This window comes from Diceros bicornis, chromosome 6 (genome assembly GCF_020826845.1).
Source record: "Diceros bicornis minor isolate mBicDic1 chromosome 6, mDicBic1.mat.cur, whole genome shotgun sequence".
Taxonomy (NCBI): Eukaryota; Metazoa; Chordata; class Mammalia; order Perissodactyla; family Rhinocerotidae; genus Diceros; species Diceros bicornis.
The window spans coordinates 65,279,482-65,293,400 of record NC_080745.1 but is presented as its reverse complement, the minus strand read 5'-3'; the positions used below and the strand labels follow the sequence as shown (position 1 = coordinate 65,293,400).

Sequence of the window (13,919 nt, the reverse complement as noted above, 5' to 3'; positions counted from 1 at the left end):
CCAGTTACTGAATTTCTCTTGGTCCCTCATCAGTAAAATGGGGGCGGTAGAAGGGTCATTATGAGGAGTAAATAAACTAATACTTGTAAAGTGCGTAGAACAGTGCTTGACACACATAGTAAGTGCCGTATAAATATTTGTTAAAGTAACATTTAAAGCTGAAGGGAGGGTAGGCCCCATGGCTTAGCGGTTAAGTGTGTGCGCTCTGCTACTGGCGGCCCCGGGTTTGGATCCGGGTGCGCACCAACGCGCCGCTTCTCCGGCCATGCTGAGGCGGCGTCCCACATACAGCAACTAGAAGGATGTGCAGCTATGACATACAACTATCTACTGGGGCTTTGGGGGAAAAAAAAAAGGAGGATTGGCAATAGATGTTAGCTCAGAGACGGTCTTCCTCAGCAAAAAGAGGAGGATTAGCATGAATGTTAGCTCAGGGCTGATCTTCCTCACAAAAAAATAAATAAATAAATAAATAAATAAATAAAACTGTTTAAATCTGAAGGGAGCTCCACCTGATGGTGGAGGGAAGCAGCAGCGCCCCAGTTTACCAGCCAGTAAGGCCTCACAAGGTAACGGGCGATTTTAGAAGGAGTTGGCAGGGTAAAGGGTAAAAGTAGTCATCTCTCAGATTGCTTAAAATTTCACCAGTAGAGATTGTCTGAGACAGCAGGACAGTTTGTCTTAAATTACTGGCAATATATTAATATATTCTTGTGAGATTAAAAAGTGCTGATTCAGCTCAAGTCCCCATTGAGCTTCTACCCCAAATCCCAGTTCCCTCCCTGAGGCAAATTCTCTGATGAGTTTGGTGTGTTCTCCTTCCAGACCTTTTTCTGTGCACTTACGTATTGTATGAATATATGGAAATATATAGGGGGTTTTCCTTTCTTTTCTCTCTCTCTCTTTTTTTTAAACAAAAATGGCATATTCTGCAGCTTTCTTTCCCTCGGTTTCTTATAAAGTGGAAAGAAATGTTCGTGAGCTGTGAGCCGGGCTCCCAGCCCCGTGAATTACTTGGCTGTTCCTGCTGTCCTGGGAGTAGCCAGCTGAGATCTGCTGCATTCTGAGGGCTTTAGGGTGAGGTCCCTAAAGTGGGAGGTCCGGTTCTGCAAAGCCCCAGAGAAAATGAGGGCTGCGCCCGGCCGGGGAGAGGGACCGCAGGGAGGGACCGCAGAGGGAGAGGCCCCGGGGCAGACAAATGGACAAATGCTGGCCGCTTTGCAGCTTTGCCTCTTATCGTGAGAGATGGGTGGGCCTTCAGAATTCTTCCTTAAAAAGAGCATCCCAGAAAACAACGCTTAGCAGGGGATAGGAAATGTAAGAGATACTCTTGGATTAAAAACTCCTGAACTAAAATTGTGACTGTTTTAGGACCAAGAAGGGAAAGCTAAGGACAGGTGTTGAGCTTGAGCAAAGCAAGCCCGCCCTTCTACATCTCAGTCCAGTGAGCAGAGGATTCCAGCTCCATCCTTTAGAGCTGACCCTGCTGTGATAGCCTGGGGGACTTGGGGCGATTCATATGTAAATATGGAAAAGCCTGGGGGAAATGCCGACCCTATTCAAAGGATTTTAGGGGTTTGTGGAGCATTCCAGAGCCCTGGGAAGATTCTACGCTGCCTGCTTACCCTTCGACCCACATGTACGCCCGCACCAGAGTTTTGGCGCTGCAAGTACCTCCTGGGGTCTCTGGAGCCGGCACAACAGCAGGTAGAACAGTCAGCCTCCTTCTCGCTGCATTGCAGCTTGGGACCAAACCGGGAATTCAAAGATTTTCCCCACGCAAGACAGTCAGCTTTCTGAGGCAAGGGAAGAAGTGAGTGGCTTTTCTCTTCAGCTCTACTTTAAAGTGTGGGTGTTAGAGTTGTTCTGGGAAGTTCTGGGTTAACTGCATCTCTTCCTTAGGACACTGAGAACTGAGTCTGATAATGCGCTAACCTGAAGGGGTGGGATATCTCGAGAAGGGGTGGAGTGGGGACTGGGGTGGAAGGTGGGATGCAGAGGGGAGCAAAAGAAAGAAACCCACCACTAGTTGTTTTATCACAGAAACTAGATTTGTGCAGTCAGGCCCAGCTCCTTACTGCCTCCAGGGCCATCCTGCAGAGAAAGTGGGAGCTGGCTGCACGTTTTATTGCTAGGCTGGTCCTGGGCTACAACTTCCTCCATGGGCTTCCTCATCCCGTTTTTTTTTTTTTTTTTTTTAATAGAAAAGTAGAATGTTATGTTATCTGAAAGGAGCATTTTCTACTTGGTGCATTTTACCTTACCCTGGTGCCCACAGCATTTTCTGTCCCATGGTGGGAAAAGGTCTGACTTGTGTTGTTACTTTAATTCCCTAAGCAACTGTGCAAAGCAGGAATTTTTATTCTCATTTTACAGATGAGGCAATTGAGGGCTTGTGGTAAAAATGGACTTTCCCGGGGGCTCCCCAGCTAAAGAGTGGAGGAGGAGCAAGAAGGGCAGCCGGCGGAGGGCGGAGGCTGCCTGCTCTCACTGAGTTGTCCCAGACGCTGAAGTCTTAGATCTAACTTTTTTCTTAGACTATATTTGGAATAGTGGAAAACCAGTTTCACGTTTGGAGTAATTACAGCCAGATATTTCTAGTTGGACTTAATCTGAGTATTAATTAATATGTGTGGAGCCTGAAGGTCACCTGCATCTCAGAAACACCTAGGACTTTGTTAATTGCATATACCTGGGCGCTACCCGGATTTGCTGACTCAGAATCTCAGGAGTGGTGCCCAGGAAACTGCAGTTTAGCGAAAATACCCGGCAGGGGTTTTTAATCACGCTACACTGTTGTGGTTTTGTTTTCTTAAGAGTTAATCGAGTTTATAAGTCCACCTGTAGAAAAAAAGGCATGCTGATAGTTTTTTTCCCTCTCTCTCTCAGTATAAATAAAAATCCAGTTGATTCTCTTAATGTAGGTTGCTGGCTTCTGATTGATGAGTGTTTGCTGGTATTTTATGCTTTTGACTATTATAATTAATAGAACTGATTCCCAGGAGAGAATCGTTTCCAGGAAATTTTTAAGCTTTGAAGCAAATAAGCCCCTGATGTTTTCTAGTTGAGATTCCAGGCTAGGGAGGCAAAATGGTGCGGGATTCAGTGGACAGGCTTTGGATTTAAATACATTTAGATTCAAATTCCAGAACTACCATCTACTCACTACGTAAGCTGGGACAAGTTGGGCAGCCTCTCAAAGTCTAGGTCTTCTCATCTACTAAATGGGAGTAATAATACTACTTCCAAGTTTGAGTGTGAATATTAAATGAGTTCAGGGCCATAATATGTAAAGTGCCTGGCACATGGTGGGAGTTCGATAAATGGTCTCCCTTTCCAGAGCTTTTTAGTCCTGTATTAAAAATGAGTTTCTCTTCTCAACTTGCCACTTAGGAAACCATATATGAGACTGAGATTCTGTAGCTTTGAAATGGCAGAGAAAATTTAAAACAAGGCCATTGAAAATAAATTTTACATATGCTACAATTACTTTAGCGTCATAATTTAACACTGATGAAATAAGAGTTATGCTTGAAATTTTGTTGTTCATTCTACCAAAAAAAGTTCAAGAACCATACTTTTCCATTACGTCTTTTTAATTTTTATTTTGAATAATATCAAATTTCCAGAAAATTGCAATAGTACAAAGATCCTCGTGTATATCCTTTATTCAAATTCACCAGTATTTAACATTTTGCCATGTTTTTGTTTTCATTCTCTCATTTTCTGAACTATTTGAGAGTAGGTTGCATGTATCGTGCTCCTTAGTAAGCTTCAGTGTGTATTTTGTTTGAACATGGATATTCTCATACATGACCACAATAGATTTGCCATTTCAGGAAATTTTAAATTGATTTAATCGTTTATCTAACCTGCAGTCTATATCCCAATTTCATCAGTTGTACTAGTAATGTCCTTTGGAGCAATTTTTTTCCCCAGGTCAGCATCCGGTTCAGAATCACACATTTCATGTATTTGTCATCTCTTCAGTTATCTTTAATTGAGAACTCTCCCTCAGGCTTTCTTTGTCTTCCATAACATGACATTTTTAAGAGTCCAAATCCTCAATTTAGGTTTGTCTCGTGTTTCCTCAAGATTCATTACAGATTATTCATTTTTGACTAGGAGTCTACGTAAGGGAGATTGTGTTGTTTCCAGACCTGACAGTTAATTTTGATCGCTGAGTTATGGTATTATCTGTTTCTCTGCTATGTAGTCACTTTTCTATTTTTATCATTAATAAGTAGTTTGTAATAACTAATTCAAAACTATGCAGATATCCTGATCATCATCAGACCCCACTACCAACACCAGAATCATCCATTGATTGTTTGTGGCTGACCCAACTTTTATTCTGATGGTTGCAAAATATTGATTTTCTAACTCCGTTATTTTTATTAGTTGACATTCTACTGTAAGAAAGGGCTTTCTCTTCTCCCCCATTTATTTATGTACTTATATATTATCAATATGAGCTCATGGATTCTTATTTTATTCAATAGATTATAATCCATTGCTGTGCTTATTTATTTTGATACTCAAATTGTACCAGATTTGGCCAATGGGAGCCCCTTCAAGCCACCTCTGTGCCCTTTGACATGCTCCCATCACTTTGTTGAGCGTTTCCTTACTTTCTGCCATAAGATATTTCAGGCTCATCTGTACGTTCCCTGCCCAAAGAGCTCTGATTCCTTTTAGGGGAGAATGGTTTTTAGAAACCAAAATCTGGGTTGCACTTTTTAAACATTGAAATTCCTAAATTCTTAGAAAAGGGGCAGTGGGGAAGATTTTTGGAGACTAAAATCTGCTGTGAAAGCCTAGTTTTCTATAAGTAGTTTGAACGCTTGTGTTTTTGCTTCTTAGATCTGGGTAAAAATATTCTTGTAAGCATACTCAGACTTACTAGTATATTTACTCACCAAATTTGTAGTTTTTTAAAGTGGATCTTAAGGAATTTGAAATAAATAGCAGAGACTGCTTCACTGTTGAAATTTTTTCAGTTGTTTATTTTCGTATTTAATGTTCATTGTAAATGAACAAATGCCATCCCATCTTTATAAATAAGTCTAATCATATGAATCTAAGTATCAGTCAGGTAATTGTAAAAGCTAATGACAAGACAGATACTCATTTTCATTTATAGTTCATTTGTGTCTATCTTCTAGGACATTTGAAGTAACAAAACCTGCTTATGAGTCTTTATGTTTTGATAGGGAGAATCTAAACAATTTTTATATATTTCATTGTATGCTAATGTTAATCCACCATCACAGACTGGAACATGGTGGGCCCTAAAGTCACCCAGATTGCAGACGGATAATTACTACCTAATATTGTTTTCCCTTTACTTAGCACTATTATGTTCCCCATAATATTCTTTTTAATGTGCTACATCACATTTTTAACTTCCAGCTTGGTATTTCTGCTGCTGAGATCATGGAATGGGTTTTATACCTAATTAAGTGAAAGCAATTCTGTATAAGAGCAGCACCTCTTTCAACCTCTTTCCCAAGGAGGTTGTGGACACTGATTTGTCCTCATAAAACAGGCCAGCTACTCCTTTTTAGGACAAATTTTAGAGATGGTATCGCACAGATGGGAGTTCTCTCTGCAGGGATGGCTTTCTAAGCTCTTCATCTGATCATGATTAGAACTGATTTGTGGAATCAGATTTCCTGATGGTTGACAACAGTGAGACCTTTGGTTCTCAAGGAATGTATTCTTTTCATTTCAAACTGTTGAAGAGTCCTGCTTTCACACCCAGACTGCTGACCAGTTCTCTTTTCTCTTCTAGAAATGACGCTCCTCTCCTCCCAGTCTTCATCACTGGTGGCCCCTTCTGGGTCTGGGTCCACTGAAAACCCAGAGCAGAGGATGCTGGAGAAGAGAGCCAAGGTGGTAGAAGAACTTCTTCAGACAGAAAGAGACTACATTCGGGATCTGGAAATGTGTATTGAGCGGATCATGGTACCCCTGCAGCAGGCCCAGGTCAGAACCACGGGAGAAATTTAGCTTTATCTTGAATGTGGTTCTCCAAGCCTGAGGCATCAGGATATGGGAGCTTTCACCACAAAGATTATTGGGTTTGAAATAAAGGCTGTGGCTGCTGCTCTCAATTCAAGGGCCCCAGCGTAGGTGTGTCATCAACTTAAGCCTTCAGCATCCTGTCACTTATCAGCTCCACTGTTAACTTACCAGACTCGCTGCAGTAACTCCTAGGACATTTCCTGTTTCTGTGGCTCCTGAAAGCAGTTCCAGGGAGTCTGGATTGTCACTTTACTAGAAAGTCTGTGCAATAATATAATGAAGTCTGGGCATGATAGGTTACCGGGCTCTAGCATCTGATTTTGCAAAGTTTTCTCAGGAAACCCTTACTAACGTGTGTGTGTATACTTTTCTACGTGTGCGTGTGTAACATGGTACTTTTCTAGATGCTGGAGATAGAAAAAAAGGTTAACAATATCTCGGGAATTTACAGTCCTTATTGCTTTGTTACTTGACCTCCTGGGCTGGACTTGGGTTTATATTCCTGGAGCAGTCACTCCTAAAAACTTCTGTAGGAAGTGGGCAGTGCCATCAGATTTTAGGTACTGGGTGGGAATTTGTATCCCAGTAAATTATAGGCCAAACTGGTTCCACAGTCATTTCACTAAGGTAGTGGGGGAGCAGAGAGTAGTTGCATCAAGGGCAAAGGGTGTCACTAAAGATAATGTTGGATGTTTCTGTTCTAGAAACTTTGTGAGAATGAGTGAAGATGACCTTGAGCAATTTTTATACCATCCTTGAAGAGATGTTGCTAATATAAATGATATGCATTAATTTCATTTCCATCCATCTTTATGTTTTGTTTCCCTTTCTCAGGTACCAAACATTGATTTTGAGGGAGTTTTTGGAAATATGCAGATGGTGATTAAGATCTCAAAGCAATTATTGGCCGATCTGGAAATCAGCAATGCTGTAGGTATGAGCTCCTGCCATTGTTTCAGAAACGACGTTTTTTCATGCGTAGGAGGCAGGGGGGAAGGGTCTTGCTGGTCCTGAGTTATGCTAGGAAAATGAAGTTTTAGTTACTTAGTTCAGAGGTTGTTTGGCCCCTGCCTCTCCTTTTATCTACAGCCTACTTTGAGGTGATATAGGATGTTAGCCAGAGAAGAAATTTTAGATGTTATGTAGTAGAACGTTTTTCAGACTGACGGTTGCAGCCCATTAACGTGTCATGAGATCAGTTCAATGGGTTACACCTAGTATATGTTTTTTCAATAAGATAAAATAGAAAATATCAAAATGTACTGTAAATAATAACTGCAGTTTTTGGAACTTTTATTTCAGTTCTACTCACAGTCACGCATGGTATGATGATGTTTTGGTCAATGACGGACCGCGTATACAACAGTGGTCCCATGAGATTAGTACCATATAGTCCAGGTGTGTAGTAGGCTATGCCATCTAGGTTTATGTAAGTACACTCTGTGATGTTCGCACAACAATGAAATCGTCTAAGGATGCATTTCTCAGAACGTATCCCCATTGTTAAGCAACACATGACTGTATATGTATAGTGAGTCATGATTTTAAATGTATTTATTCATGCAGGTCAGTATCAAAAATGTTTGAAAAACAATCATCTATTTCTTATAAACAAGGAAACTGTGTTAGTTATTGCTGTGTAACAAATTATACCAAAAGTTAGCAGCTTAAAACAAGAAACGTGTTATGTCACAGTTTCTGTGGGTCAGAATCTGGGAGTGGCTTAGCTGGGTGATTCTGGCTCAGGGTCTCTCATGAGGTAACAGTCAAGCTGTGGTCTGGGCTGCTGTCATCTGAGGCTCAAAGATCCACTTCCAAAAGTTCACTGAGCTCATAGGCTACAGCTTCTTGCCATGTGAGCCTCTCCACAGGCTGTCCCCATGACATGGCAGCTGGCTTTCCCCAGAGTGAGTGATCCAAGAGAGAGAGAAAGCTCAAGGTGGGAACCACCTTGTCATCTGTAACCTGATCTTGGATATGACATACCATCACTTCTGCCGTATTCTATTGGTCATACAGACCAGCTCTGGTACCATGTGGGAGGGGACATCCTATCATTTTGTGATTTTGTTGGAATCATAGTCACAGGATGCTACCACTAGCATCTAGTTCTAGCCATCGCACTACACACGTGAGAACATCCAGCAGAAGGAAGAAGTGACCTTGTGTTGTTTAAGAGTGAGCAAACCTTTTCCAGTGCTCCCCTGTCAGATTTCTCGTCATTTCTCATGGGCCAGAACTGGGTCACATGCAGACGCTCGAGCTGATCACTAGAAATGAGAATGGGATAGTGATATTGACTTAGGCTAGGCAGTATTTACCTGACTCACCTGGGAGAGAAATGGACACAGGAACAGATCAGGCTCTGCCCTCCCAAAGGAAGGAGGCTGTGGGATGTTAGCCAGTAGTGCAACATTGCTGATGTTTCTTAGGTGTTTATTATACACCACACCCTTTAGAGAGATGTCCAGCTTGATCTCAGTTGTTCCCTATAACAACCTTGTGAGGTTTAGGTGCTATTAATCTTGCTTTACAGATAAGGAAACTGAGATTTATGGGGGAAAGGAATTTGCCCAAGGTCACATGGCTAGTAATTGATGGGACTGACATTCGAGTTCAGGTCTTTCTGTCCTCCAAGTTCGTGCCATTAACCTCTGTACAGAATAGCTGTCTGTCTAGCACTCGACGAGATGGTAAGAGAAACCAAAAATCAAGTTTCTCTTGCAGAAAGGAGCTATAATTAAGGAAATACATTTAATTTAAATAGAAACTGATTTGCACAAGAACAGAGAATTCCATAGGACATGACACAGAGGGAACAGAGGTGACATTGTGGAGAAAGGAATGGAGTTCCATGAGGGAGGGGCTTCTGCCCAGAGCAGCTGGTAGAAGTAGTTACAGGGGAAGCAGAAGGAGGACCGTATTTTGAGAGGAGCACAAGGATGAGAGGAGGTTTTTTGTGGAGTAGTACAAGCTGAAGAAGGAAGGACCAAGTATACTGAGAGAAAAAGAAGGGCATGAGGAAGAGTAGTTTTAACAAGTCAGGGATCGGCACATTCAGGCAGTGGCTCTAAATGAAATTGTTCTGTGGAATTTTGTTGAGGAACTATTCCTCTGCCTGACTGGCTGTAGAACGGGGGGTCTGTGGGTAGATTTCACAGAGTCTGTGAACTTGGATAGAAATTTATTTTCGCTAATTTCTAACTGAAATTTAGCATTTATTTAAGATATGAATGTAGGGAAGAAACCACACAATATTAGCAGCTCCTGTGGCTGTCACCAACTGAAATCACATGCTTGTGTCACATTAGGTTGTTGCAAATATCTTGAAATTTCAATAACACTCAACCAGAAGCAACCAATGTTACCAGTTTCATATGTCGCTCATCCTACTTTGAAATTATGGTGATTATTAGATTTATTGCTACATTTTGCTATTGAATATTTTATAAAGAAGTACATATGTTATTAGATCACAAATTTGGAGGTTTTTATATCATAGCTATTTTAATATAATAAATTTCTTTTATAGTCCTATGTATTTAATTCATGCACAAAATGAAGGTTGGAAACTGCTGTTATAGAAGAATCTCTTCATCCCTGTGGAGATTTTCCTGGGGCTTAGAGAGTGAGAGGTCCTTACAGGTTCTCTATGGGAAGTACTTGCAAATGCCTTACTCTGCCTGTGAAAAGGGACTGGAGGCTGTTTCAGGGACGCGCATGCGTGCGAGAGTGTGTGTGTGTGTGTGTGGTGTGTGTGTGTGTGTCTGGTTTCTGAAAAATAAATACATTGATGACAAGGTTCTTTTAAATTTTGCTTTAAATAAGTACAATTTTAAGCTATTACATGGAAATTTCTTATTAATTTGATGGATAGTCGTCTTGTCATTTCTTGTGATAGGCTTTAACTGATATTAAACTTTGGTTACATACTTTACATTTAGGATACTGAGAAGAAGGTTACTAAAAACACTATGTTTGCGTATGTTTCAAAGGACCTGTGTTTCTTGATCACCGGGTTGAGCTTGAGGAAACATACAAAGTTTACTGTCAGAATCATGATGAGGCCATTTCACTGCTGGAAATCTATGAGAAGGATGAGAAGATCCAGAAGCATCTTCAAGACTCCTTGGCAGATCTTAAGTAGGAGTTTTGACCGCTTTGCCTGCATCGTAGCTCTTTACTTCTGCCTTTCAGAAGTCACTCCCATGTATATGTCTAGACTTCTTATGACATCTGTTTATCTTATTTTAAATATAAATGGTATATTATTGTAGACCCTATTATGTAACTTGCCTTTTTCCTGTTATGTATCTTGAAAATCTTAATTGGCTTCCTGCTTGTACTTTTATCTATAGATACAAAGTATTGAGTTAGCATTTTCAGGTAAGAAGCGGTCAGGAGGATAGTTTGGTCCAAGTAAACATGAGCATAGGTGAGAAGACCAAGTACAGTTATTCTTGACCATCGGGTGAGATTCTCCTGGTCTTAGGGAGGCGGGTTATAATGATTTAATATATGTCTAAGTATATCAAAGTGAAGTTAGGGGCTTCCTAATTTTTTTAATAGACTAGATATACCTCCATAGATATTCATAATTTCCATTTTATCCCATGTGATTTTTGTCTGCCCAACTAATAGGCATTAGTTGAGCTAATATGTTCTGAGAAGAATGTGAAAATCAGCATCAGCATATCTCTAATCAGCTGTCTCTTCTTTTCATGTCCACTGCCCTGTAGAAGCCTGTACAACAAATGGTAAGTTCCCTTGCCCCTTGATGCACAAACTCTTTTTTCTGTTTTTCCTCCTCTATAGACAGAAACCTACCAGTAGACCTTCTTTCTTGTATTTTTCTCCATAGCACTTATCTCCAGATGGCATTTTGTATATTTTTTGTTTGTTTATTGCCTGTCTCCTTCCCCCAGGACAGTTCACTACTAAACCCCCAGCACCCTAGAACAGTGCCTGGTATTATTCCTATGCCCAGGAAGTATTTGTTGGATGAATGAAATTAGGAAGTAGGGTGAAAGAACAGAGCCATAGTTAGGAATAACAGGTACACCCTATGGGCCCTGTATTCTTGACAGGTGACTGAACACTCTTTTTTTCACTCTCTTATAGGGGGTGCACAAATTATATTAACCTGGGCTCCTTCCTCATCAAGCCAGTGCAGAGAATAATGCGTTACCCACTCCTGCTGATGGAGTTGCTGAATTCCACCCCCGAATCCCACCCGGATAAAGTGCCTTTAACCAGTGCAGTCCTTGCAGTCAAGGAAATCAACGTTAACATTAACGAGTATAAACGTCGAAAGGACCTGGGTAAGAAATGCATACTTGCTGAGAGGGAGGTATGCCCTTGCGATTGCTCTCCTTCTCAAAAGAACCAGTTATTTCCCTAGAGCAGGACAAGGCAGGTGGTAGGTAATAGGGCTGTGATGGAGAAACGATAGTAGAATCTGGGGGAATGTGATATGAAAAAGAAAAGCAGTAATAGTAATAGTAATAAAAGCACAGCCATGGAATATTGGGAATAAGGCATCTGAGATAAAGCTGAGAGCAGTAAGAGGAGTTGTGAAGCCTGATTAGATGCCCACACCCAGTAACCTGCCTCTGGTCTGAGCTCCTCCTTCCCCTCCCAACACTAAGTCAGTTGGCACACCACCCTCTCTTTGTTTATAATGTAGAACGAACTGAACCATTTTTTCTCCCTTTCATCAGATCTCTTGTCGTGGCTCTAATTTGAACACTCAGGGAGATAGCATGGTGACTGTGCTAAATTGATTTATTATTCATCTCCTCAAAGAATCTATAATATAGTATAACCTCTTTGCCCACCTCTCCACTCTTCTCCACGCTTTATCTTAAATTGTTTTCTCTGCCTTCACTTCAACCATGCACCCGCGTTGAAATGTAATGTTGACTGTGGCTGTGAGCGTTCCCTGGCCATCCAGCCCTTTGTCTTGGTTCATATCTCCTAATGTAATGTCATCTTCATCTGTACAACAGTAAAGTGTGCCCTTTTGCTGCCACCTAACCGTCCCCTTGCTATCCTTCTACTGTTATCTCTAGACTTTTATGCAGATTGTGCCTAAAATGTTACACAGTGGTTAATCAAATAACTCCTGTATAGCATTTCACCATGTAACGCAATTGGTATATATGTATTTCATTTGTATATGAGGCCGTTTAAGATGGTCTTATAAGGCAAGTACTGTTACTCTCTACGTTTTATTAGAGAGAAAAATGAGACTCAGAGAAGTTGAGTAACTTATTTAAGGCCACACTTTGATGAAGTGGCAGACCCAGGCGTTGAACTGAGAGGTTTCCTTGACTTCAAATCTGAGGCTCTTTTCCTTACACCTCTGCTGCCTTTCCTCCTTGTCTGTAACCTTCCCCAATCTGTGCGGTCTCTCTCTGCTGTTCTTCAGATATTCTGTCTGTCCAGAAGTGGTGATTTGGATTAATATTTTGTCTCTACTGTTACAAGCTCATTGGAAGCAAGCACTAGCTCTAGTTTGGGTTGTTAGTCTCATTGTGTAGCTCATTTTGTAGTCTATCCGTGCTCAGAAAAGTGCTTTGTTGACTCACTCCCTAGTCCTCAAGTACCGGAAGGGTGATGAAGATAGCCTCAGGGAGAAAATTTCCAAACTGAACATCCACTCCATCATCAAGAAATCCAACCGAGTGAGCAGTCACCTGAAGCACCTCACTGGCTTTGCTCCACAGGTGAGGTTCCTGTGCGGAAGTTCAGCACGTCCTCCGCAGTCTTGCAGGCTCCACGGGGCAGCCTGCACAGTGTGATTGGCATGATTCCCCTCTTAGTACCTCCCCTGGGGTTGCTGCTAGCTGGTGAGTACAGGACCCTGCAGTTCCTTTTTATGAGAATCTACCCACCCAACCCTCCGTCCGTGCCTTGGTGAGCTGCTTACAGTGTGTACAAGGCAAATCAGGAGGTCACGTCCGTCACTATATGATAGTCATTGTGGTTTTAGACACCCATAAGGAGCTAATAATCCATGTGGGGAGACAAAATTAAAATTGTAGACCTATTAAGCTAAAAGGGATTTAAGAGATTACCATAGTTCAACACCATATGTCACAAATAAAGAAATATAAACTGTAAGAAATTGAGTGATTTGAAAAATGGTTTATTGACAGCACTGAGAGTAGATCTGAAGTCTCCAGAATTCATTCCACTATATGACTTATACATGATACAATTAGTGGAAAATACCAGCTAGAAAATAATCAGTTGCTAAGTTTTGACATTTTTTCTCTGAACGCTGTAGTACTTAAGAAAACAGGGGCTCAGTGAGAGTGAGCTTTGTGTTGACAAGAGATTTAATCTGAACCTTAAAGGAAGGGTCAGATTGGGCGCGGGGAGAGGGGAGGGCATACCAGGCAAGGTTATAGTACAAGTGAAGGCATCGGGGTCAACAACCGAGCAGGCGCTAGGAACGGTGAAGGGAGCAGCCTGACCAGAGCACAGGATTTCCATCAGGAGCAGAGGAAGTAAGGTGTGAAGGTGGGAGGGCCTGTATGTATTTTGCAGATCTTTCAAAGCCACGCAGAGTTGTTTAAATTCAGTTCAGTATGATTCAGGGAAACGTCAAAGGTTTAAAATTTAAACAAAAGATATTTTTAAGAAAGATACTTTTGCCAATAAGATAAATTGAGGGAGCGTTGAAGTCTGATAACAGCACTTGTTTATTTTGTTAATTATATAAACAGCTTCTTTGTTTATTTTGACCAGATAAAAGATGAAGCATTTGAAGAAACAGAAAAAAACTTCCGAATGCAAGAAAGATTGATCAAATCTTTTATCCGAGACCTGTCTCTCTACCTCCAGCATATCCGGGTGAGTGAAGATATCACTCTAGATAGAATCAC

General features: G+C 41.2%; 1 protein-coding gene across 8 annotated transcripts in view; it reads left to right on the top strand.

Annotated features, from left to right (window-relative positions):
* DNMBP (dynamin binding protein) overlaps positions 1-13,919 on the top strand; it is a 107,686-nt gene that overhangs the window by 81,343 nt on the left and 12,424 nt on the right. For 6 of the 8 annotated variants that reach the window (XM_058543750.1, XM_058543747.1, XM_058543752.1 and 3 more), the window contains 7 exons: positions 5,795-5,988; positions 6,862-6,961; positions 10,023-10,170; positions 10,767-10,784; positions 11,149-11,348; positions 12,625-12,755; positions 13,783-13,887. In XM_058543750.1, the coding sequence (XP_058399733.1) occupies positions 5,795-5,988; positions 6,862-6,961; positions 10,023-10,170; positions 10,767-10,784; positions 11,149-11,348; positions 12,625-12,755; positions 13,783-13,887 (896 nt within the window). The other 2 variants (XM_058543753.1, XM_058543754.1) reach the window with 2 other exon arrangements.